The sequence below is a fragment of the Geotrypetes seraphini genome, chromosome 6 (assembly GCF_902459505.1).
Source record: "Geotrypetes seraphini chromosome 6, aGeoSer1.1, whole genome shotgun sequence".
NCBI classification, from domain to species: domain Eukaryota; kingdom Metazoa; phylum Chordata; class Amphibia; order Gymnophiona; family Dermophiidae; genus Geotrypetes; species Geotrypetes seraphini.
In genome coordinates, this window is record NC_047089.1 from 230,713,563 (window position 1) to 230,740,514 (window position 26,952).

The window sequence follows — 26,952 nt, forward strand, 5'->3', positions numbered from 1 at the left end:
TAGTCTCACTAGTGGGTGATGTCATCCGACAGAGCCCCGATACGGACGTCTCACAAGCATGTCTTGCTTGAAGAAACTCAGAAGTTTCGAGATGCCCGCACCGCGCATGCGCCAGTGCCTTCTCGCCCGATGGTCCGGGCGTGTCTCCTCAGTTCTTTTTCTTCCGCGGAGCTGAGAAGTTCAACTTCAAGTCTGCGCCCATTGAATCTGTTTTTGCCTTCTATATTGCCGCGGGTTGGGTTCTTTTGGCTCTCCCGTGCGTTTGTTTCTTTCTTTGATTTCTTTTTTCAAAAAAAAAAAAAAAAATTTTTCTTCCGACACCGGGTCGGCCGCGTGGCTGGGGCCCCGCGCCTTCGACATTGCGGCGGAGCTTTTCTGGCCTATGTCCCGGCCGATCACCGGTTTTAAAAAGTGTAGCAAGTGCCAGCGCGCGATTTCGCTCACGGACCCGCATCGACGCTGCCTCCAGTGTCTGGGTCCGGATCACTTTCCGAAATCGTGTCGGCCTTGCTCCACTTTGACGACGCGAGCGTTTAAGCGCCGCTGCCTGTTGTGGGAGTCCATGTTCAAGATGGAAGCTTCGTTGGATCCTACAGCTTCGACATCGACTGGTGCTTCAACTTCGTCGACGAAGCCCTCTGCCTCCCCGGCTGCTTCGGGCCTTCTGAAACCGGCCTCGTTCACGCCGGTTTCGGCCTCATCCTCGGCGCCGGTGCCTTCCTCTGTCTCTTCGGAACAGGTACCGACCCCCATAGTTCCACCGGTGGTGCTTAAAGTGCCGAAGGCTGGCAAGCAGAAGCATGCTGCACCGAAAGAGCGCGGAGACCGTGCAGAAGGGTCCCCGTTTGGTGCGGATCCCTCCATATCGGCTTCATTGAAGTCCCTTCTGGAGGCTCAGTTTGTGGAACTCATGCACATCATGGGTCCCCGGCTGATTGCCTCGATCCAGGGTGATCTCCCGGTTCCGGTCCCGAGGGGCGGACCGCCCCCTCCCCCTCCTCCGCGCCGCTCGACCTCGTTGCTCAGCGTGGAGGAGCGGCGGGCGGTGTCCGGCTCATCGAGGCGGTCCTCGGTTAGTGACATGCCTCCCTTGGAGCCGATTCCATCGAGGAAGGCCCCTCCTGGAGAGATGCCTCCCTTGGAACCGATTTCCTCGAGAAAAGCCTCCCTTAGTGAACTGCCTCCTTTGAAGCCTATTACTCCGCCCCATGACACAGTGTGGCGTCCACCTTCGAGGCCTCCCAGTCCTGGGCATAGCAGGGGGCAGGACGAGTTCTTCCGGACACCCTATCAAGCCTGGGCGGCTTCTGGGGAGGCACCGAATCTTCCACCTCTTCGATCGACAGTGTCGAGTCCTATCTGCTCCTTGGAGGCTTCTGGAGACCAGTATTCTCACAGGCGGGCTCAATCCCCGTCCAGACATCGAGAAGGGCATCGATCCAGACATTCTTTGAGGCATTCCTCTCGACACTCGACAGTCTCGCCTCAGAAGAAGTTGCCCCGGATGGGGTATTCTGCTTCGGCTGGGTCTCCTCCTCCGGGGCCGGAGTTCGAGGACCCTGAGGTTTTTTATTCGCCCTGTTGTTCACAGGCCTCGGTGGAGCCCAAAGCCTAGACTTCGTCGAGTCCTTCTCGAAGACCGGCGCTGGCGGACCAGCTGTCTTTTTCCTCATTTCTAAGACAAATGGCGGATGACATGGACATTACTCTCGATGCAGGGTCTCGATACTCGAAGGAATATCTCGATACCATGCACTTGCCTCGTCCTCCGGCCGAGTCCTTGCGCCTGCCCTTGCACAAGCTCCTCGATCAGACCTTCATGAGGTGCTTTGAGTCTCCTTACTCTATCCCTGTGGTCCCTGGAAAGTTAGATGCTCGGTACCGCACGGTGCATCATAAGGGCTTCGAGGGACCTCAGCTTTCTCATCAGTCCCTCTTGGTCGAATCCTCGCTCAAGCGGTCTCATCCAGGCCAAGTGTATGCTTCTGTGCCTCCGGGCCGCGAGGGCAGAACCATGGACAAGTTTGGGCGACGCATCTATCAGAATGCTATGATGACGTCTCGAGTCCTGAATTATAATTTCCACTTTGCCACCTATTTGGAATTTTTTCTGCCTGTGCTTCAAAAATTCACGCCGTACATCGAGTCCCAGGCTCGATTTGAGTTTGAGGAAATGGTTGCTTCGCTGTCCCAGCTTCGTCTTCAGTTGATGCAATCGGCCTATGATGCTTTCGAGCTCTCGGCCAGAGCAGCGGCCTGCTCTGTGGCGATGCGCCGTTTGGCCTGGTTGCGGACCATTGACATGGACCCGAATCTTCAGGACCGCCTGGTGAACGTCCCGTGTGCTGGGGTGGATCTTTTCGACGAATCCATCGAGACAGTCACGAAGAAATTGTCTGATCATGAAAAGTCCTTCCAGTCCATTCTTAGGCCAAAGCCTAAGCCTCAGCAGTCTCGACCCTCTCGACCGCCATTGATCTATCAGCGGCGTTATCAGCCGAGGCAAGCTCCGCCTGCAAGGCAACCTGCGAAGCGGCAGCCCCCCCAAAAGACTCAGCAAAAGTCCCAGGCGTCTGCTGTCCCTAAGGCTCCTCAGCCTTTTTGACTGTCTCGTTGAGGGCATAACCAGTCTCGTTCTGCCTCCCCCTGTTTTTCCCATCGGAGGGCGCCTCCATCAGTTTTACCATCGTTGGGAGGCCGTGACCACCAACCTCTGGGTCCTTTCTATCATCAGGGAGGGATACTCTCTTCAATTCCATCGGGTCCTTCCGGACCATCCTCCAAGAGAGTATCCTTCCAACTTGACACAGACCGCCCTTCTTCTTCAGGAAGCCCAGGCTTTGCTCCGGCTCCGGCCGTCGAGCCGGTCCCTATGGACCAACACAACCAGGGGTTTTACTCCCGGTACTTCCTTGTTCCGAAGAAGACAGGCGATCTGCAACCCATTTTGGACCTCAGGATCCTCAACAAATTCCTAGTCTAGGAGAGGTTTCGCATGCTGACCCTCGCTTCTCTCTACCCCCTCCTCGAGCAGAACGACTGGTTATGCTCTCTGGATCTCAAGGAGGCCTACACTCACATTCCCATTCATCCGGCCTCACGCAAATTCCTCAGATTTCGGGTGGGACATCTGCATCTGCAGTATCGAGTGCTTCCATTCGGCCTGTCCTCGTCTCCCAGAGTCTTCATGAAGTGTCTGGTAGTGGTGGCCGCTGCACTCCGGAACCAGGGTCTTCAGGTATTCCCCTACCTCGACGACTGGCTCATCAAGGCTCCCTCGGCATCGGGGGTCATCTCGGCGACCCTGTCTACGATTCTGTTCCTGCAAAGTTTGGGATTCGAGATCAACTTTCCCAAGTCTCATCTACAGCCTACACAGTCGCTCCCCTTCATCGGGGCGATCCTGGATACCATACGTCTCAGAGCATTCCTTCCTCCTCAGAGAATGGATGCTCTTCTTCATCTCTGCCAGTCTGTGTCTTCTCGCCAGTCCATCTCAGCGAGACACATGATGGTCCTCCTGGGCCGCATGGCCTCTACAGTTCATGTGACACCGTTGGCAAGACTCCATCTCAGAATTCCTCAGTGGACCCTGGCATCTCAGTGGACTCAGGTGTCGGATCCGTTGACTCGACACATCATTGTCACTCCTGCTCTTCGGCAGTCTCTACTTTGGTGGATGACCTCTTCGAATCTATCCAGAGGTTTGCTGTTTCATTCTCCTCCCCACCAGAAAGTTCTCACAACCGATTCCTCGACCTATGCGTGGGGAGCGCATCTGGATGGGCTTCGCACTCAGGGATTCTGGACCGGTGCGGACCGCCTCCATCAAATCAATCTTCTGGAGCTCAGAGCCATCTTCAGTGCTCTTCAGGCGTTTCAGCATCTGCTTCACGACATGGTGGTCCTCATTCGCACGGACAATCAGGTTGCCATGTATTATGTCAACAAGCAGGGGGGCACGAGCTCGGCCTCCCTCTGCCAGGAAGCTCTCAGAGTCTGGGATTGGGCAGTTCGCCACAACGCCTTCCTCAAAGCTGTCTACATTCAGGGGAAGGACAATGTCTTGGCAGACAACTTGAGTCGGCTGCTTCAGCCTCACGAATGGACGCTCCATTCCACACCCCTTCATCAGATCTTTGCTCAGTGGGGGACGCCTCAGATAGACCTCTTTGCGGCTCCCCACAATTTCAAGCTGCCTCAATTTTGCTCCAGGATCTACACTCCTCATCGCCTCGAAGCAGATGCTTTTCTGCTGGATTGGGGGGAATTGCTTTCTGTATGTGTTTCCTCCATTTCCTCTCATACAGAAGACTCTGGTCAAGCTGAGGTCCGACCGCGCCACCATGATTCTGATTGCTCCTCGGCAACCTTGGTTCTCCCTTCTACTTCAACTCAGCAGCAGGGACCCAGTCCTTCTTCCAGTGTTTCCTTCACTGCTTACTCAGCAGCAGGGATCTCTACTTCATCCCAACCTGCAGTCTCTCCACCTGACAGCTTGGTTCCTCTCAACGTAACTCCTCACCAGTTTTCCCAGGCGGTGAGGGAGGTCTTGGAGGCTTCCAGGAAGCCTGCTACTCGTCAATGCTACTCCCAAAAATGGACTAGATTTTCTTCATGGTGTGTTTCCCATTCCAAGGAGCCTCAGCGAGCCTCCCTATCTTCTGCACCTGTCTCAGTCTGGGCTCAAGTCGACATCTATACGAGTCCACTTGAGTGCTATTGCGGCTTTCCATCAGCCTCTGCAAGGGAAACCTCTCTCTGCTCATCCTGTGGTTTCCAGATTTATGAAAGGACTTTTTCATGTCAATCCTCCTCTCAAACCTCCTCCAGTGGTTTGGGATCTCAATGTTGTCCTTTCTCTGCTTATGAAACCTCCTTTTGAGCCTCTCAACAAGGCTCCACTAAAGTTTCTCACTTGGAAAGTGGTTTTTCTTGTGGCCCTCACGTCTGCTCGCAGGGTCAGTGAGCTTCAGGCCTTGGTGGCGGACCCGCCTTTCACAGTCTTCCATCATGACAAGGTGGTCCTCCGCACTCATCCAAAATTCCTACCTAAAGTGGTCTCTGAATTTCATCTCAACCAATCCATTGTACTTCCGGTGTTTTTTCCAAAGCCTCATTCTCATCCTGGGGAATCAGCTCTTCACACTCTGGACTGTAAACATGCTTTGGCTTTCTACTTGGATCGCACCAAACCACACAGAACTGCTCCTCATCTATTCGTCTCCTTTGATCCAAACAAGTTGGGACGACCTTTATCTAAGCGCACCATCTCCAACTGGATGGCAGCTTGTATCTCTTTCTGCTATGCCCAGGCGGGATTACCCCTTCCCTGTAAGGTCACCGCCCATAAGGTCAGAGCAATGGCAGCCTCTGTAGCCTTCCTCAGATCGACACCGATTGAGGAGATTTGTAAGGCTGCCACTTGGTCCTCGGTTCATACATTCACCTCTCATTATTGTCTGGATACTTTCTCCAGAAGGGATGGACAGTTTGGCCAAACAGTGTTACAAAATTTATTCTCCTAAGTTGCCAACTCTCCCACCGTCCCATTGAGGTTAGCTTGGAGGTCACCCACTAGTGAGAATACCTGCCTGCTTGTCCTGGGATAAAGCAATGTTACTTACCGTAACAGTTGTTATCCAGGGACAGCAGGCAGCTATTCTCATGTCCCACCCACCTCCCCTGGGTTGGCTTCTCTGCTAGCTACCTGAACTGAGGAGACACGCCCGGACCATCGGGCGGGAAGGCACTGGCACATGCGCAGTGCGGGCATCTCGAAACTTCTGAGTTTCTTCAAGCAAGACATGCTTGTGAGACGTCCATATCGGGGCTCTGTCGGATGACATCACCCACTAGTGAGAATAGCTGCCTGCTGTCCCTGGATAACAACTGTTACGGTAAGTAACATTGCTTTTAAGTCTTCAGCTGGCAGGTGTATTCCTTGGGGACCTGTACAGCCAGCCTGCTGAACATATGTGGAGCCCAGGGTTCTGAACCCTCAGCACTTGCTCGCTTCCTTAACTTAGGAGCTTGAACGCAGGCTGTTAGGAATTAAAAGTGGTCCTTTGGGGTGCTCAGGGTGCTAGCTGCAACTTTGCCTCCCCCCTTTTCACATCATGCCGGTCCAGGGGGGTAGAGGACCAGTTCGACTAAAGTTCGACTGGCAGCCCAAAGATCTTGGTGTGGGAACTGGAAATCAGAACCTAGCAGAGGCTGAGCCCTTGCTACAGCTTGTGTTAGGTGGAGTAGACTATGTAGCAGATGCACTCTATGATATAATCAGAGTCATGGAGAAAGTCTCTGCATATTCGATCTCCACCCATCGTATGCTCTAGATCAGACAATGGGTAGGTAATTCGACCTCTAAAGCAATGCTGAGCAGGCTCTTGTTTAGGGGACAGATGCTGTTTAGGAAGGGCCTAGATGATCTTATGGCTGTCCAAGCTCTTTACCAGACAGTAAACTCCAAGCAGCCAGAGGCCAGATCTAGGGGTCCTTTTGAGTGTCAGTACTCAACAGGAGCCTCTAACCAGAGAGCCCTCCAAAGTTCTAGACAGAAATTCTCCAGGAAATAGAGGAACCAAGGCTCTGGTTCCTGCTTCACAGAGCCAGCCAAAAAGCTACAATGATGCCAATCCTCAAACCACTCCTGTGGAGGTCGGTTCTCGAACTATCTGGAAGTCTGGGAACAAATAACGACTGACTGCTTGGTTCTGGAGATTATCAGAGAGGGTTTCAAGATAGAGGTTGCGCTTTCTCTCTCTCCCTCCAATTGGTTCATGGATTCGTCGGCAGGTTGGCCAGAGAAGGCGGAAAAGTCCAGGCAATGTTTTGAAGGTTGCTGGCTATTCAAGCCATAGAACCAGTTCCTTCAGATGATTCAGGCTCTGGAAGATACTCAGTATACGTTGTCGTGCCCAAGAAAGGCTCAGAGGAGTGCAGACTCATCCTGGATCTCAAACAAATCAATGCGGCCCTGAGAGTTCCTTGGTTCTGGGTGGAAACCGTTTGGTCCATCATCACAGAGGTCGAGCCAGTAGAATTTCTGACTGCCCTGGATTTGATGGAAGCTTACCTTTACTTCCCAATCTTCCCTGAACACAGAAGGGTCCTCAGATTCCATGTTTGGAGAATCATTACCAATTCTCAGCACTTCCGTTTGGGCAGGCAATGGCGCCCCAAACTTTCACCAAAAATATGGTGGTGGCTGCTCATCTCTGCCGAGCAGGTTGGCAAGTGCATCTGTATTTGAACAATTGGCTCATCAGAGCACCGTCCTGAAAAGAAAAGGCAGCAGTTGTGGGAGTGTTGCAGAATCTAGGCTAGATTGTGAACTTTCGAAAGAACTACCTCATTTTGGCACAGTCCCTGGAATATCTGAAGGACTTATTCAACATGGCAGAAGGCCAGGTCTTTCTTCCAGAAGCACGCAAACAGAAGCTTCGTGATCAAATTACAGACCTTATGACTAAGCTAGTGCCAACAGCATGGCATCACCTTCAGGTCCTTGGGTCGATGGCAGCCACGATAGAGGTGGTGTCTTAGGTGATAGCACATATGCGTTCCCTCCAGAACGATGAGTTGTCTCGCTGGTTACCTCAGAGAGACTCCTTGCAAGTTTCATTCCTTGGACAGTGGCAGCTCAAAGCAGCATTAGCTGGTTTCTCCGCCCTCAGGGCCAAAGGGAATCTCACTCCAGATCAATTCCTGGGTTATCCTAACAATGGATGCCAAATTGTTCGGTAGAAAGGCTCATTGCAATGGTCACCCTGTTCAAGGACAATAGACTTTGTCTCAACAGAAATGGTCTATCAACAGGCTGGAAGTGCAAGCCATTTGTCTGACCCTGCAATGACTACCATTTTTGCTAGAGGGCAAAGCAATCAGGATCTTCTCTGACAATGCCACTGCATTGACCTGTGTCAACAGGCAGGGAGGCACTAGAAGCGCTCCACTCTGGCAGGATTCAAAAGCATTGTTCTGTTAAGCAGAACTCACCTGCAGGCAATCTCTGCGGCGCATGTGGTAGGGGTGGACAAAATTCAAGTGGATTATCTCAGCAAACAGACATTGGACCTGGGAGAGTGGTCATTGTCCTTGAAAGCATTCCAGGCCATTGTGAGATGATGGGGTTATCTGATGTTTGACCTCATGACTACCGCAAAGAACAAAAAAGACAACTTGGTTCTTCAGCCAAAGATGCAAACCTGGAAGTGCAGAGCTAGATGCTCTGGTTCAACCATATTCAGAAACAGGTTTACTATACATGCTCCCTCCCTGGCCCATGATAGGCCGGGTGATCTGCCTATCACCCAGGAATGGTAGTTCTAGTAGCACCAGGCACATGGATTTCATACGCCTGCAGAAGGCGCAAAGTCTCAGACTCCCCAGGTGTACCCAAACTTGCTCTCGCAGGGGCTGATTGCCCTAGAAGATCCGGGATGCTTTGGTCTTTACAGCATGGCTCTTGAGTGCGCAGCACTAGCCCAAAAAGATATTCAGAAGTAGTCATTGCTACTCTCCCTGGAGCCAAAAAGCCAGTAGCGGTTTTAACATATGTTAAGGCATGGGAGACGTTTCAGCACTAGTGCAGCAGAAAGAAGTTAGAGCCGGGCAATGGCCTAATCTCGTTGGCACTGGCGTTCCTCAAAGAGGGTCTTGACAAGGGATTGGCACTTGCATCCCTTAAAGTTCAAGTAGCAGAACCCTCAAGCTTCAGGGGCCGAGAGAAGAAAGCTTTCATAGCGATCCTTGCAGACATAGTCAGGTTCTTGAAATGTGCCCTGAGACTAAGGCTGCCAATTCAAGATCTGTTTCCACCATGGAATCTTAATATAGTCTTAGAAGCATTCAGCAGGGCTCCATATAAGAGCCCTTATAGGAAGCATCCCTTATAGATATATCAGTCAAAGCAATCTTCTTGGTTGCAATTACATCTGCCAAGAAAGTCTCAGAATTGCAGGCCTTGTCATGCAGAGAGCTGTTCCTCAGGATCAAGGAAGTGGGAGTGACCTTGAGTGTGGTTCCATTCGTACTGAAAGACGTCTCGGTGTTTCATATCAATTGCCAGCATTTCATCCCACAGGGTCCAAGAAGAAAGACAAGATCTTAAAGGTTTTTGGATGTCCAGAGAGTTCTTTTGTGTTATCTGGAGGTGACTAATGAGTTTCATCTCTTGGATCATCTTTTCATGGTAACCAATCAGGTGAGAACACGCAGATCCACTTCCAAGGCCACCATCTGTAGATGGATTCATAGAGCAATATCCTCTGCATACATCAGTTGTGGCAAATAACTGCCTATCTTATTAGAGATGCAATTGACAAGAGGAGTGGCGTGCTCTTGGGTGGAAGCTCTAAACCACAGGTGTCAAACTTAAGGCCCGCGAGCCAAATCCGTCCTGCCTGTCATTTTATGTGGCCCGCGATCCGATGCCCCTGGTGTTACCTTGTAACTGGTTTCCTCCTCCTTACAGCCACAGTGTGCACGAAGCTGCATGCAGCGGCTCATCGCATGCCCTATGCCTTATCCAAAAGCATTCCCTGTTCTATAGTAATAAAAAATAAAGAAAAATTTTTTACAATTTTGAGAAAAAAAAACCTGAGGAGATTTATAGCTCAGCAACCTGGTCCTCCTTTCATACCTTCCCAAATTCTACAGGGTTGACATAGCAGCACAGGAGGATTTGGAAGCTTTGTGCTCAGTGGATGTAGGCTCAAGAAAAACCACTAAAAAAAATGAAGTACAATTGTAGGGACATGTAATACTTTCACAAATATGATAGATAAAATATGGCATTATAAATAGAAATTTTGGAAAACACTGTAGAAAACACAGTTATAATAAAATGAATGTTTCTCAGATAAAAAAAATTTCAGAATTTGTTGCTTTACTAAAATGTGATGAACTGTATGGCGAGCCACAAATGCCGTCTGTCTCTTCCCTGCTGCAGAATGATAAAAAGCATCAGCTGGAAGGAAAACTCCAGGATATCCACTGCCGGCTGTCCACACAAAGGCAAGAGATAGAAAGCACAAACAAGTCCAGAGAGCTACGAATTGCAGAAATTACACATTTGCAGCAACAGCTTCAGGTGAGCAAAAAATGAACTCAGTGGCAGACTCCCTCGCATCACATTGTTACATCATTCCCAGGACTAGCAACACAAAGACTTGGAGCTGCTTAAAACTAGTGTATGTCTCATCCTAATCCTACCCCCTCTTCTGATTTCTTTCTTTTTCTTATGATGTGCATACTCCAGATTCTACCAGCACCCTCCTATCCTGATTCTTCTTTTATTATTATTCTAAAAATTGTGGTAATCCCTGCTTCTAATCACCTTTTAAAACTGGCAGCTCATTATTTTAACACAAGCCAGAATGAAAAGTTATACATTAAACTACATTATTAGCAAATAGCATAATAGTGCCTGATTAAAGGGAAAAGCTAAAAGGGCAGGATAAGTGCAGAGTGACTCATCCAGGAGGTGTAGCTGACATCACTTTCAGTTTAGAGGTACTTCTACAAAAAAAGTACTCCAGAACTCAGCTGTACCTTTTTCCAAAGAGGTGCTGAGTTAGGATCTGCTAAGGGGAAGAAATATTCCATTGAATTATCTACCTGCTGACATTCAGACTTGGGAAAAGGTAAACTTGGGCTTCAGTAAGTTTTTCTTTTTAACTTTTCTAGTTCAATACTCTACTTTTTCAGCAGACAGTTTAGACAATAGTGCAGCCTTTAGAGGCTCTGTTGGGTATTTTCTTTTCTTTTTTAAGAAAAGCATAAGGAACATACTGACCAACCAACAGCAGAACAATAATACAGAATTGCAACAAACAAACCAAGCCAGAAACGGTACAAAAGTTTTTGTTTTCTCCCCCCCACCCACCCCAAATACCACAGAATTCTGTTGAGTAATAATTAGCCATAAGATTACAAATTCAAAAGGTGGTTTCGAGCCACAGTAGTCAAAGAGTTCCAAAAAAGTTCCCAAGTGACTTGTAGGGATTTACCCTCCCAAGAGTCTATATTATATACCATCTGTTTCTCCACATGAAGGAACTGGATCATGGCTGTTCTCCAGTGTTCCAGGGAAAGGGGTTCCGCCTCCAATCACTTCATCAAGGTAACTTTCTAGCCCAAGAGGAATGCTCGTTTCAAAAATCCTCTCATGCCCTTCGGCACTGGAGCTATCACAGGGCAAGTAGAGAACAATAGTTGTGGCAACAAAAGGCATTGATTATGATATAAAAGGGAGATATACACCAAGATACTCCTCCAAAAAGTCTGTATTAGTCATCAGGAATAAAACATTTGACCTAGTGAGGCCTCCTGCTTGCATTTCGGACAAGAGTCAGATCGCAAACCAATACGTTGAACATGTTTAGGAGACATATGGAGCCACATGATCATTTTAAAGCTAATTTCCCACAGAGGGATAGACAATTTAAGGCCAAATATAGCCCTGAGATACTTAAGGATAATGTCCTCTGTGAGTTTGATCCCCAAATCCTGGGACCACTGAGAGCTGAGACAAGTATAATCATACCCTGGCAACATTTGTTGTAAGAATCTATGGTGATAACGCAATGGAATTGCCTGTTGAGCTTCTAAACACAAGACTTCCTTAAGAGATTCGAGCACCAGACAGAGAAAATTGGGGTAAAGAACGTACATAGTGTCGCAATTGCCAATAGTCAAAAAGATCATGAGGTCCAAGCCGAAACTCAGATTTCAAAGCCAGATAAGGTTTAATAGAGCCATCATCCTGTAGAACCAGTCAACATCATACCTGGGACAAAAGCTGGATTGCCCGTAATTTTCAGTAGAGGAGATACATCAACCCTCAATTTTAAGAAGAAACAGAGCTAACACCAAGATTGGCGAATGGGTAAGTATACTGGAAAGGCCCTCCAATCGATATGTAACAGATGTAAAGGGGCCTGCAGCAGAGCACTAAAATGAAGGGGGTCAGAAGTTATAATTCTACTGAGGTAAAAGAAAACTGACATGGAGCGGAATCAATCATTAAGATGACGCAATTGACAGGCTGAGGACAATAAACATATTCAGAAGTCCAAGGCCACCCTTGTCCTTGGGAGATTCTGCCTTTGCATAAAACAACCTAGGTTTTTTTACTATTCCATAAGAACTTATTGATGGCACAGATCATGTGCTTGTGAATATTTGTAGAAGTTGTGAGAGGCAGTATTTGAAATAAATATAGCCAGGCAGGTAGTAATATCATATTATAGAGTGAGATTCTGCTCATTAAAGATAATGGATTGGCTTGACAAATACACAGCTTGTGTTCCATGTCTTGCAAATGCGGGTCAATACTGATGGAATGCAGCTTGGATAAATCAGCCAGAATCCACACTCCCAAATATTTGATATTTTTCTGCTTCTGTCCAGATTTAATTCTTTCTTACTATACAGTCTTCAGTGTCTTTTTTTTTTTTTATTTTTTTAACTATGTCTGTTTACAGTTTGCTATCTCTTTCCCTCACTCTGGCTCTCCTATTTCACTTCCTCTTACTTCTCAGTCTTTAACTCTATCCTTTTTTCCCCAACCCCCATCAAGCATATGTGCCCTCTTTCTTTTCCTTTCCTTCTAGCATGTGTCCTCTTTATCTGTTCCTCTCTTTCTCTACTTACATCCATCTTTACTATTTCTCTACTTCCCCTCCATCCAGCGTCTGGCCCCTCTCTCTCCCCATTTTCAATCTGAGTCCTCTTTTATCATCACCCTCCATCAAGCAATTTGGCCCTTCTCTTCTTCCACTTTCATCCAGCGTCTGGCCCCTCTCTCTTCCCCTCTGTTTCCTGTTTCAGAGGAGGGCTGGCAACCAGTGTAGCCCTGTGATCTGCTTTTCTTTGTTTTCTTGGCATCATTGCTGCTGTTGGTCTGAAACAGCAACGGAGGCAGGGGTTTTGGGTGAGAGGGATACAGACGCTGGATATTAAGAGAGAGAGGGGACAAACATTAGATGGAAATGGGGAATACATTGATGTCATAGTGGGAGAGAGAAGACAGAGAGGAGCCAGACTCTGGATGGAAGTAGGGAGAGAGAATAAAACTCTGGGTTGAAATGAGGAGAAAGAGGGGTCAGATGCTGGATGGAAGGGAGCAGAAAAAGAAGTTACAGGGAAATAATTTTAAAACCAATTGGAAGAAATATTTTTTCACTCAGAGAATAGTTAAGCTCTGGAACGCATTGCCAGAGGTTGTGGTAAAAGCGGATAGCGTAGCTGGTTTTAAGAATGGTTTAGACAGTCTTGTGGAGGAAAAGTCCATAGTATGTTATTGAGAAAGACATGGGGGAAACCACTGCTTGCCCTGGATTGGTAGCTTGGAATGTTGCTACTCCTTGGGTTTTGGCCAGATATTAGGGACCTGGATTGGCCACCGTGAGAACAGGCTTGATGGACCATTGGTCTGACCCAGTAAGGCTATTCTTATGTTTTTATGTTATGTTTTATTAACACATGATAGGGCCCATAGAAGTACGTTGTTACTGAAGGTTGCATTTAATAAATTTCAGTTGACTTTTCAGCCACTGGCTGGTTCTTTTGACTGCTTATTTCTTGTTCCTTGGTTTTCTGCTGCAGCTTTATTGTGCCTCTCGTTTTTTTAAGGTTTTAAGCCTGTTCTATCCTGACCAACTCACATTTACTTCCAGGAGTCTCAGCAGATGCTTGGCAGGCTGATTCCAGAGAAGCAGTCGCTGAATGACCAGTTAAAGCAGGTTCAGCAGAACAGTTTGCACAGTAAGTCTGGTACAAATGTTTCTCTGGCTGAGATGAGAATTTATCCATTAAAACAAGATTTTATTTTATTTAATGCATTGAGACTCTGTGATGGCGCTGAGAATAACCCCCCCCCCCAAAAAAAAAAAAAAATATCAAGGGAAATCCATTCAAACACAACTGGTGCAAAGAACATCTGTGTAGAACCCAAAGCCAGATCACCAGTATATATAATTTCTAATTGGAATGTAATAACAGTTCTTCTGTGCTCAGAGACAGTTCATAGTTGAGACTGTTGAGTAGGTCACACCCATTATTAGGTATCTTTTCTCTTAATCATTGCACATACCTTCATAAATGAATCTACTATTTTCAATATGTACAGAAACTGCATTTAGCTGCATGTGAATGTTCAAAAGCCTCCTTTTCAAGTGCTTGGGATCCTGACACGTTTTGCATCTTGCTGCTTCTGAGAACCCTCGATGAGCTATGTAAGCTCTTGTCCATGAACTATTCGTTCTCTACAAAAAATATATTTTGAACAAAGTGTAATTTCTTCATACTGAATCAATCATAAAACATCATACCATAGAGTTTTTGGCCTACATCTGGATGGTACCTCGCTCTTCATTCACTCTGTAATTATTCAAAGATGCCGTCTGCTTATCTCCTCCCATCTTATATATAACTGAACAACTGACGTTATATTATTGGGACCAATGGCAAAAGACCATTTAATATACAAAACAATGAAGAAAACTGAAAAATGAAAGATGAATATATAGCACATCAAATACTAGTGTAGGAAATGCCCACCACTTCACCTCATGATTGAGGCCAAGCAGTGCAACTGTTTCCTACCTAAGCATCCATTCTTGTTCTTTTTGCCACAGCCGCACTGACAGATTCCCATGCTGTGGCAAATCAATTGATTCCAGTACAAGGTACAATATTAGTCTCCTAAACAGATGACAAGATTCTGGATTTGTTACCATCATATTCCTGAAACCCACGGACAGAAACGATTTGCTTCAGTATGATTCTTTTCATCCTAGACATCTCAGAATAAATCTTCCAGTAGGACAGTTTCTCAGGTTACGTGGATTGTGTACCACGACAGGTGAATTCAAAGAGAGCGTAAGAGACATGAGGCAGCGATTTGAAGATCAGGGATATCCTAGATCGATTATCAAGAGAGCATACAAAAGTGCTCTATATGCACAGAGGTCACTTTTGTTAGCATCATCAAGAAGAATCAGCTATGATGTGTATGTATTGCGTTATACCCATAGAGCTTTTCAAGTTAGGCCCCCCCCCTTTTATGAAGCCGCGTTAGGCTTTTTATCGCTGGCCGTGGCAGTAAAAGCTCCAAAGCTCATAGAATTCCTATGAGCGTCGGAGCTAATACCGTTGCGGCCAGCAATGGGGGGGGGGGGAAAGCCTAAGGGGGCCTAAGAGAATTGTAAAATACCTTTGGCATATCTTGCAAATTCATACTACATTTTGCTCCATACCGAGATTTGCCTTTTCTTGTAACAGAAATTTAAGGGAACTTTTAATTAAGTCTTATTTTTCTAGAAGTGGAATCTGAGATAGGGGTACATTTGGAAGATACAGCAGTTGTAGCAACTGCTCGATCTGCAAATATGCTATACCAACATCTTCGATTTCACACCCACGCTTGAATTATTGCCATCATCTGTGACAGTTTACAGATTGCGATTCTGATGGGGTAATCTATCTCATTCAATGCCAGTACTTGTTGCTTTACATTGGTTACACTGAGTTATCCATACAAGAATAATGGAACATCATCGAGTTGAGTTAAAAGCACCTCTGGTACAGAATTGGACAGCATTGACCTCTGATACCTTATACTGGAATCAATTGATTTGCCATGGGGTGGGAGTCTGTGTCAGTCCGACTGTGGCAAAAAGAACAAGAATGGATTTTTAGATGGGAAACAGTTGCACCATTTAGCCTCAATCACGAGGTGGAGTGGTGGGTGTTTCTACACTAGTATTTTACATGCCATATGTTCATCTTTAATTTTTAATGTTTCAGTTTTCATTCATTGTTTTGTATATTAAATTGTCTTTTGCCTTTGGTCCCAGTAATATAACGTCAATTATTCAGTTACATATAAGATGGGAGGAGACAAGCGGACGGCGTCTTTGAACCATTACAGAATGAAGAGTGAGGGTACCATCCAGATGTATGCCGTAAACTCTATGGAATACAGCTCATTGAGAGTTCTTTGAAGCAGCAAGATGCGAAACGCTTCAGGAACCCGAACACTTGAAAAAGTAGGTTTCTGAACATTCACATAAAGCTAAGTGCAGTTTTTGTACATATTGAAAATAGTTGATTTATTTATGAAGGTATGTGCAATGATTGAGAGAAGAGATACCTAATGGTGGGCATGACTCACTCAACATTATCAGAGTTATCTCTGAGCACAGAAGAACTGTTATTACATTATAATTAGATATTATATATACTGGTGATCTGGTTTTGGGTTCTGCTGAGAATAACACTTCAGAAAAAATGCTCTTCTTGATTTGTTCTAAACAGGAGATTCCCTTCTTACTCTGAAAAGAGCCTTGGAAGCAAAAGATATTTCCCGTCAGCAGCTTCGGGATCAACTGGATGAAGTCGAGAAAGATACAAGATCTAAACTTCAGGAGATTGATGTTTTCAATAATCAGTTAAAGGTAATTAACCAGGTTACTTTTGTTCCACCCTGTTTATAAAGGGAAAGCCCTCCAAAGAGCAAATTAAGAGCAGACTTATTTTAACAATGTAAGTCTCCTAAACAGATAACGTTCCACAAATGAGACTGATATTGGTACTCTTGGTCACTAGCTTACTAACTTGTCCCATATATTTGGACAAGCTCTAATCTGACTCCCCATTCTCTTACTTCTCATAGATGGGAAGTAAGGTCTCTAGAACTTGTTGTTATGTCTGGATAAAGCTAGCAGTTTATAGGATTACAGTAAAATTCTCAAATTGATTTGTTGATCATCTTCTCCTTGAGCCTCTATTTGCCTTTTCAAATCTATTTGTCACTGTCCCTACTGATAACCATGGGAAACCATCCCTATTCTTTAAAGAGAGAGGAAAGAATCAGATTATGAATTGTCACAGCCACTGACCTTCAAGCTTTGCATTGAAGAATGCTGGTGTAGGACTGAGGTTGAGATAGATACTAAAGAATGACATGGGATGGTTTCCTGTGGTTATCTACGGGGATGGGGATTGTGACAAATTCTGTCACCGTGTTATTTTCTAAGCTCAGCTGTTTGCAGACCTTTTGAAAGAAGGTGACACAAGGGCTATAACTGGCCATATGACATTCTGGAATCATTTTCCCAATCAACTTGAGGAGATTGTCTCAGAATTCCACCGAACCTGCCACATTTAGTTGCCTTCCTTTTAGTGGCTTTAATCAGACTGCTAGCAGGAGCCAAGATTTTTTTCCAAAAGTTTCTCTAGAAGCTGTATGAAGTGCCATTGTCTTTATTCTTAAGATAGAAGATCTAGTAAGATGAGAGAGACATTTTCATTTTAATAAAATTTTGTTAGATCCTGCCAGGGATCTATTAAGGAGGGGCCTTAAGCAACCTGGGCCAAGCAGAGCCTTAGGCCTCTCCCTGGGGCATCCCAGGATGCACCTGGGAGGGGAAAGCCCGCCATTTTGAAGAGGTGGGCCTGCTGGCCGGAGGAAATAGGCATCTCTCCAGCCAGCCTTCGTAAATAAGGTAAGGGGGGTCATCGGGGGTACAACTGCGGCAGCGGGAGGAATGGGCATGTCTCCCGCTGCCAGGAGGGGGAGTGGGGAGGTTGTTGGATGGTGGTGGGAGGGAGTGGGCATCTCTTCCGCTGCCAAGGGATGTGTGTGTGGGGAGGGGGGCTTGGCAGTGGCAAATTTTCTGGCAGGTCTGAGCAGTCAAGCCTTACTTTCCTGACAATACATGAATCAATCAGGGGTCAGGCACTGACCAGAAAGTAAGACTACGACAGCTCAGACCTGCCAGAAAATTTTGTTCGCAAATGTAGGACAGCGAGATTAGAGAATCGCCTGGAGTGCTTCTTTAAATATTAATGACCTTGTTTTAATATATTTGTATGGCAGAGTCGGAGACTGCTAGGAAGCTCAGAAAAGAACACAGTAAGCCGCTAAAATACATGGACGCTAAACCAGCTGGAACTGGTTTATCGATCACATTAAAGTTTTGAGAATCTTCTCATTAGTATTTTATTTCTGAAGAACTATGAAAGCAGAGCCATTTTTAATGAATCCTCACATGTTTAGAGGAAGAGGGAATCTCTTTTTAATCACACATGTGAGATTTTATAAGAGATATGTGCTTAAAATAAATCTCCCCAAAGAGCAGAAAAGTCATTTTCAGGTCAAGAAACAGCAGTGCCTGAAAATGATTTTATTCTTTGAAGTTCTTTGAAATATGGGCTCATGGTATTCCCTGCAGCTTGAATCAACACATTTTCCATAGCATCATGGTTTCCAGATGGTTTTGACAGCATGAAGATGTACACTTTTGTTGTCTTGCGTCCTGTTTTTATTCTTTCCTGAGTGTATTTTGTTTTGTTTAGTATAATAATAATAATAATTTTATTCTTGTAACCTGCCAAAGCCATAATAGTTTGAGGCAGTTTACAATAAGAAGTACTGGATAATCAGTGAAAAAAAAAAAATATATATATATAGTATATATTTTCCCCCAACTATTTTTTGGTGGTTTTGTGTCTGCATTAATTGTATGTTTTACTTTTGTAGATTTTGGGTTGTTCTCTGTGTTTTAGCTGTTTCTGCTGTTAGGTCTCTGGTCCCTTTCCTCTTATTTTTGAAGTTTTTGGTCAACCCTGAAGCGTTTTTAAGCCGTTTTTCTGATACCAAAATGCTGTCTGAGTGGCCATCTTGGATTAGTTCTCCAACTTCTTCAAAACACCTTGTTTTGCCTTAAAACTGATATGGATGGACACGGCCAGTATTTCACAGTAGAACATTTACCACCTCTGCATCAGGGTACTTTCACTCACAGTAAAACATAATCAATCACTCAAACACTGTGAACTTCCCACCAGTGCTATTGATTATGTTTTGCCGCAAGTGAAAGTACCTTGATGTAGCGGTGGTAAATGTTCTACTGCGAAACACTGGTCATGTCGGAGCTTAGCAGCGACAATATGGAATTATGAACAAGTACAGTTTGTACAGTTTTCACTGAGGCATCTACATCGTTAAAGCTAAGTTTAATACTTTCAAATGCTTAAGATGTTTTAAGCTGTTCGAATCCTATTGAGTTTTATGAGTTTTACAGTAAATATGAAACCATAAAGAATTTTCCACTACAGATACATGAGGATTGCAGCTTTTCACCTGCCCAGAGATGATTTTTCTTATTGGATGCTAGTTGTTAAATTTGGGATATCACTAACAGAATTTTAAAAAATTGTATACTGGGGAAAGTTTTTATGCGTATGATTCTATAAGGGCAGCAGGATTTTTCTTGTGATTGATGTACTAGCTATTCTGGGTTTGTTTGGTGAATGTTTTCTTCTTTATGTTCGTATTCAGAACAGAGCCTAGGTGCCTACATTCTTTTATAGAATAGATACCTAAATAGAGAAGCCCTGTCATAGAATCATGAGTGTATGTGTGTGTGTGTGTGTGTGTGTTTGGATGTATTTGTACGGTAATTCTTATCTAATGCATACTTGAAAGCTTTATTGTTTATTTACATTTGATATATTAACTTTCATAAACTTTAGTATCTTGCCCTGCCCTGCAGAACAAAAGTCTGTATTTTTTTTGTTGGCCTCCCATTACATGGCCAAGATCATCAGACTATATCTTATACATGAAATATTAAGTTTGTAGTTGGATTATGCTCATTAAACCAAGTGTCATTAAAGCTAATATTTTGTTCTTGAGCTGAAGATGTGAAGAAGTAAGCGGAGCATGTGTATTTTTTCCATGTTTTCTCTTTTGAAGGTTGTCAGGTGTAAGTATAAGCATAGTGCCACATATTGCCTTTATCTGCCATCATGTTTCTATTCTAAGGAAATACCGTATTTTTCACTCCATAAAACGCACCTGACCATAAGACGCACCCTAAATTTAGAGGAGGAAAACAAGGAAAAAACATTCTGAACCAAATTCTCCCTGCCAGGTTCTGCACCCAACCCCACACTCCTTGCCAGGCTCTGCACCCTGTTCCCCCTTCCTGCCAGGCCTTGTACCCTGTCCCCCCTCTGGTGGTCTAGTGGTAGGCAGGGACAGGGCACAGATGTCAATGCAGATGACTTTTTAAAATATGCAATGTCACCTCAGTAACAATTATAGAAAACTAGCCAAATATAGTGCAAAATATAGACAGCAGATATAAATTCTCAAAACTGACATATATTTTGATCACTAAATTGAAAATAAAATCATTTCTCCTACTTTTGGTTGTCTGGTGATTTCTTTCTTTCCTTCCTCAGGCCCAACAGTTGACCCTTCCTTCCTTCCTGCTATGTTCCCATCACTGTCTTCCAGCTTTTGTTTTCTTCCCCCCCCCCCACTCAGGCCCAACAATTGTCCCTTCCTCTCTCCCTTCTGTGTTCCCCTCACTGCCTTCCAGCCTTTGTCCTCTTCCCCCCCCCCCCAAACACACTCAGGCCCAACAGTTACCGGTATTCCTTCCTCCCTCCCTCCTATGTTTCCCTCACTGCCTTCCAGCCTTTGTCCTCTTCTGCCCCCACAAGCTCGCCCGCCCGCTGAATTCAATTACCTCCCGCTGCTGCCGCTGTGAGGATACATCAACGAAGCAGCAGCGGCGGGGGTTTGGACTCCTGGCTCAGCAGCGGGTCAAGGGAGCTGGCACAGAGCAAATTGCTGGGAAAGGCCAGGAGGGTGCAGCGATTGCATGCCACCGGCCCAGAAGTCTTACCCCCGACGTCAATTCTGAGTGCCTACCTTCAGTCCGCCGTCAGAATTGACATTGGGGATAAGGCTTCTCGGCCAGCGGCATGCAATCACTGCACCCGCCTGGCCTTTCCTTTCCTCTACTTATACAGGTAGGAGCAGCAGCAGGAGCAGAGCCCAGGAGCAGCGGCGGCAATTGAAATAAGGTAATGGCTGCGGGGGGTGGGGTTATATTTGCTCCATAGGATGCACCCTTTTATTCACCCACTTTTTTGAGAAAAAAAGTGCATCCTGTGGAGCGAAAAATATGGTACTTTTTTACAGAAAGGGTGGTATATTCATGGAACAGTCTCCCGGAAGAGGTGGTGGAGACAGAGACTGTGTCTGAATTCAAAAGGGCCTGGGATAGGCACCTGGGATCTCTCAGAGAGAGAAAGAGATCATGATTACTGCGCGTGGGCAGACTAGATGGGCCATTTGGCCTTTATCTGCCATCATGTTTCTATGTTTCTAGATTAACTTTCAAAAAACTTATCTGATAATATGCAGGAACTAGCAATCAACATGGATCTGTGTTTTAGTCAGCTATCTCAGAGAAGAGGTTACAGTCTTATGGAGTACAGCATTCTTATGTTCCCAGTCAGTTTTACAAACTTACCCCCTCCTTTACTAATGTGTAGCGTGGGTTTTAGCATCGGAGTAGTTACCGCCACTGACGGCGCTAAAACCTGCGCCATGCATTACTAAAGGAGGGGGTTAGTACTTCATATTTTCAGATGTTTTTTTGAAAATTAATCTGCTTTAGCAATATGATAATAAAAGGTACAACTATGATGTAATAGTCTACTAAAGATTCTATTTATGGGGCATCTTTTGTTGAAATGAGAGATTTGTATAAAAGGGAGAAAAATATGTGGAGAACTCTAGACCTATGAGGATGTGAGGTTGAAAATTACTGTTGAAGATTTAAACCATTGATAAACACTTTCTGATGGTGCTTTTGATAGAAGTTTTTTGCTGGTAATTAGGTGATTGAGAGAGTTGTTCTTCTAAACTTCCTATGTTAAGCTTTTACCTTTTTTTTTTTTTTAGGATAACTTTGTTACTGTTTTGAATCAAGGCGTATATCAGAGGCATAATACGATTAACCCATCTTCTGATGTAGTGGGAATGCAGGGGCTCTGTGTAATAATGATTGCTTCACAATAGATGCAGTGGTCATTATGAAGTGGGCATGCTGTCCTTTCAAAGATTTAATGCTGCTATTAGAATTTTTGTTTCTCTGATCTCAACAACAAAAAAATACCAAAACAACCCAAAAACCAACATGATTTGTTAGAGGTTGGTGGCAGTTATGTGAACAATAGCTGCTCAGTTTCCTAATTGAAATCGCATGTACAAAGAAAACAGAATATGAAGCATAGTTTATACTACTTCCTCAGCTGATGTCATTGTCTGATGATGGCAGCTGTCTGATATCAACTCAAGGAAAGATTGTCATTATTTATATTGTTTATATTCTCTTTTCAGTGTACAGGAAGTGGGTTGGCTAAAACTGTTTCAATCAGTACACAGAGTAAATACAACCCAAAACAGAAGAATCGACACACATCAAATTTAGATGGTTTCATATTGATAAATGGCACACTGCAGAGTTGTTTCAATTTTTTTTTGTGTCTTGAGAAATAGATGTGCTGGCTTTTATGTTCCATGTCGGAAGTCCTAGCTGTGTTTTCCTGTCAAGTCTACGTGTACTGGCTGGATATTTTGTATATATCTTTATATAACTTTAAAATTGAGCGTTTCTTTCTTCCAGTCAGTGGCTATGGAAGATGCAATGCTGCAGTGTCTGGCAGTGCTTCTGGGTTGCACCAACCACTTAGACTACTTTCTACAGGTCTCCACACCCTAAATGGGCAATGTTTGGTATCCTAGTCTGTCTAAGTGATGAACCATCTCCAGCTACATGCTTCCATCTACCATACACAAATAAGTGTTCAATGTTTAACATTAGTTGACACTAAAAAAAGAGGTGCCAGGACTTCTCTGTATAAAATTATGAATCATTACATTTGGAACTCCAATGAGATTATTATGTAGTTTTCCCTTTTTTTTTTTTTTACCAAGGTGAGCATGGTGCATATATGCTCCACACCTTTAACTATAAGTTAAAGAAACTATAGGTTAGTGAATAGTGGGATAAAAGCGAAATTCAATAAGCCTCTAGCAGTGACCGTGCCTTTTATCTGCTAATCTGGGAGCAGAGGGAACAATAGAAACATGTAAAATGACAGCAGATGAAAACTGTATGGCCAAGTCAGTCTGCCATGCTTTTACTCTCTACAATCCCTAGCTCCCACAGACGATTAATGATTGTCCATTGCCTTCATGAATTCAAATGCTATACTCATCACCACCTCAGCTGGGAGGCTGTTTCACACCTCTAGTACAAATAGGCACAGGATCGGAAGGGGAGGTTGGGAAGGAAGGTATAGAGAGGCTGACCCTTAGGTACTGGAGAAGCAGGTTTGTTTGTTTTTCCCATGGGGGGAGGGTTAGGGGCTGCTGGACCCACAAGAGGAGTTGCTTGGGCTGCTGGACCCACAAGGGAGATGTACTGGCTGGCTCCAGAGCTGGAGCTGAAGGGAAGGGCTGAACTGGGCTGGGGGAAGGGAGAGAGGTATTGAACTCATATGGGAGGGGCATGTGCTGGAGGGAAGGAGAAGGAGAGAGCTGCTGGACCTAGGTGGAGGGGCTGTTGCTGGAGGCAATAGATAGAGGTGCTGGACCCATGTGGGTGACTGCAGCTGAAGGGAAGGGTGAAGTGCCAGTCCCGCAGCTCAGAGCTAGAAGGAAGGGATAGGAATGTTGGACCCATGGGAGGGGGCTAGAGGGAAGGTGGAGAGGTGTTGGATGCAAGGGAGGGGGACTGAAGGGAAGGGAGAGAGATGCTGGATCCTTGGGGAGTGTTGAGGGAAGGGTGGAGAGATACTGGACCATAGCGGGGCTGGAGGGAAGGGAGAGAGAGAGATGTTCAATCCATGAAAGGGTTGACAAGGGAAGGGAGGGAAGTGCTGGCTCTGCAGGGAGGAAGGAAGAGAAGGGAAGGGAAAAAGAGATGCTGAAGTTTCAAGTTTAATAAAAGATTTGATTATATCGCATCATGTTTTCTAAGCGATGTACAAATTAAAAATAAATGGAATGACATACAGTGTATTAGGGGCAACAAAAGACTTGAAAGCAGACACAAATAGTTACATAAAACGTAAAGGAAGTAGGAAGAACTACAATGAGTAAAGAAAAGGAGAACATAGAGGAGAACAACAGTAGGTTAAGACATACCTAAGTTAGTGGGCTCATAACTTTTTTTATTTTAATTTATTTATTTATAATTATTAACATGATATACAAGTAAAATAACTTGTGTAGGCAAATCGAAAGAAAACAATATATATCACATAATATTAACATTTTAGGAATCCAAAATTTCTCCTTAGACCTCAAACAATTACAAGGGGGGGGAACTCTTTAATGATGGGGACCTAATTTAACTGAAGAAACAAAGAGAAAATAAATGAAAAGGCATTAACGGCTTAAAAGCCCCTCAATATCCAATTACTTTCCATTACCCCCTGGAGATTTTCTTCAAGTCTAGGAAGGCTCGCAAATGTTCAGGAACAAAGAATGTGTATTTCGTCCCAGCATATTTGATAAGGCATTTGCATGGATACATCAATTGGAAAACTGCACCAATTTCTTTAGCTTCTTGTCTCATAACTAGAAATGATTTCCTTCTTCACTGTGTCTCTTTATTTACATCGGAGAAAATCCATATATGTTGACCCATAAAAGAAATTTGAGATTTCAGAAAATAAAGTTTTAATATGGAGTTGAAATCTTGTTCAAAGATAAAAGACACTAGCAATGTTGCTCTTTTCTCAATTATTGTAGTAGTCTCCAGTATAGCTGACAAATTATCTAAATCCATAGTAGCAGGAACTTGCTGGATCTGATTTTGAATCTCTACTTCATTCCCAGAGGTTTTTTCATAGGCAAATAATAAATTTTGTTTAATGGAGGAATAGCCTCGGGAGAGAAGTTTAAATTTTGAGTCAAGTACTTCCGAAACAATTCTTCAGCTGATATTTCCAAAGTCTTTGGAAAATTCAAAAAACACAGATTTAATCTTCTATTAAAATTTTCTAACTGTTCGATTTTTCTATGAACTACCAATTTATCTTTAACCAAACTATCAACTGCTGTTTTCAGGAACTTTATATCTTCATGTGCTGATTGAAATTTAACTTCATTGTCAGCTTTAACATTTTCCACAGTTTTAGACAAAGAATCCATTTTCCTCACCAATTCTGATGTTTCTTGGGCAGTCTTCAATACTGTTCCTTCCATTCTTTGGAGAACTCCCCAGACGTCCAGCAGGGTAACCTCTGAAGGAGCTGAGGATAATATCCCAACTCCTGTTGGGTTCACTGTGGGGTCTCAAAGGGTATAATAAGATGATAGTGAGGTAAATCAACCTTGACAAGTCCAAAACTCCACCTCACACCGTTAGAGAAAGAGATGTATGGCTGAATCTATCGATTTAGAGCAGCCACCTCCAATACATTGTACATTCAAGGTTCAGGTAAACAGTCCTCTTCAAATCATATCAGAAGTAAGACAAACCAAATATATAGGATAATTCAATCATTTATTTTTTTTCCATACAGCAGAGATACTAGCATGTCCCCGACGGGACCCGTTTAGCCCAGACAGGGCTTTTTCAAGGGTTCACAGTGGGCGCTTTTTCTTCAGCGTCCTCACTTCTTGACTCCCGGCAGATCTAGCAGTCAAGAAGTGAGGTGGAGTTTTGGACTTGTCAAGGTTCACCATGGGGTCCCCTGTCGCCTGGTTACCCTCCAAAGAACACAAATCCGAAACCCCTTCGGTATCGGGGGGGGTTTTGACTCTCAGGTGATTGGACCGCAGGATATGGAGGAACGATGGGAGCTGGAGGCGATAGTGAGACTTCTGGCTCAGGCGCTGCTACTAAATCCCCAAGTGCCAGCGCTAGCAAGCCTCGCTCTCCAGTTTCCTGAGGGGTCCTGGCGGTAAAGTCAAGTAGTGTCTGGCGCATAGGAGTTGGAAGTGTCCGTCGGTGGAGATCCCAATCGGACTGTGCCTTTCCTTTTAGTATGAGGCATTCTCGAAGGAAAATCTAGCAAAACTGCTAGCGAGGTAACCACTCACTCGACTAACGCCAGCAAGCCACCGCCATCTTGACTCCTCCCCCCCCCCGGGCTCATAACTTTTATGATTCAAATGTGTCTTTAAAGAGAAAATAATTTCGTTTTCCTTTAAATTTGTCTAAGTTAGTTTCTTCTTTCAAAAATGCCAGCAACGAATTCCGTGTTTGAGGGGCTGTCACTGAAATTGTGTTCTGCCGAGTGTTAATGGTTCTTAAAGAGGGAACTATGAGAGGTTGTTTATCCTCGGATCTTTGTGATCTTGAGGAAGTGTAGGGAGTAAGGGGATGAAGGAAGAGGGAGTGAAATGTTGAACACTGGAGGAAGGGAGGAAAGAGAGGGTGAGAGACACATTGGCGTAAGGGAGTAAGAGAGGGGAGAAGCTGGACACGGAGATATACAAAAAGAGGTGAGTTGGACATGGATGGGAATATAGGGACAGGGACACACAGGGGAACACTGTGTGGGGGTGGTGTATGGATACAGAGGGAAGATGGCTAGACATGGGGAGAATAAAAGCACGGAAGGGAGATGCTGGACTTAGTAGGCATAGGGACATAGTGATACTGGAAATGGGGGAAGGGGATAGGGACATAGAATGGTGATGATGATGGCAGGAAGATGGGCACAGGGGAAATACTAGAAAAGGAAGTATAGGAGACAGAGAAGGGAGATGCTGAACCTGGGGAAAAACACACACAGAGATGGAAGATTGATGATGAGCTTGGGGATAGAAGCAATGTCAGGAGACCCTGGCGAGTGAGTCGAAAGAAGACAGAAGGAAACAGAAACCAGAGCCTGAGATGACTTTAAGAATAAAATGACCAGACAGCAAAAGGTAGAAAAAATAATTTTATTTTCCAGTTAAAATATATTAGATTTGAAATGTGTATCCTGCCAGAATTGGTGTTAGATATAATGGGGGACCACAAAGCCCACTACCAGGCCATGCTTCTTTAGCTTTCAGCTGGCTTAGGGCTCTCTGGCTATGAGACAGTTGCACTCCCCTAACACTATTCTTGT

General features: G+C 44.7%; 1 protein-coding gene across 2 annotated transcripts in view; it reads left to right on the forward strand.

Annotated features, from left to right (window-relative positions):
* The window catches only part of ITSN1 (intersectin 1), a 412,894-nt gene that overhangs the window by 188,917 nt on the left and 197,025 nt on the right, over positions 1-26,952 (forward strand). For both annotated transcript variants that reach the window (XM_033949572.1, XM_033949571.1), the window contains exons 15-17: positions 9,956-10,096; positions 13,686-13,773; positions 16,327-16,466. In XM_033949572.1, coding sequence (XP_033805463.1) covers positions 9,956-10,096; positions 13,686-13,773; positions 16,327-16,466 — 369 coding nt within the window. The remainder of the gene's footprint in view (positions 1-9,955; positions 10,097-13,685; positions 13,774-16,326; positions 16,467-26,952) is intronic.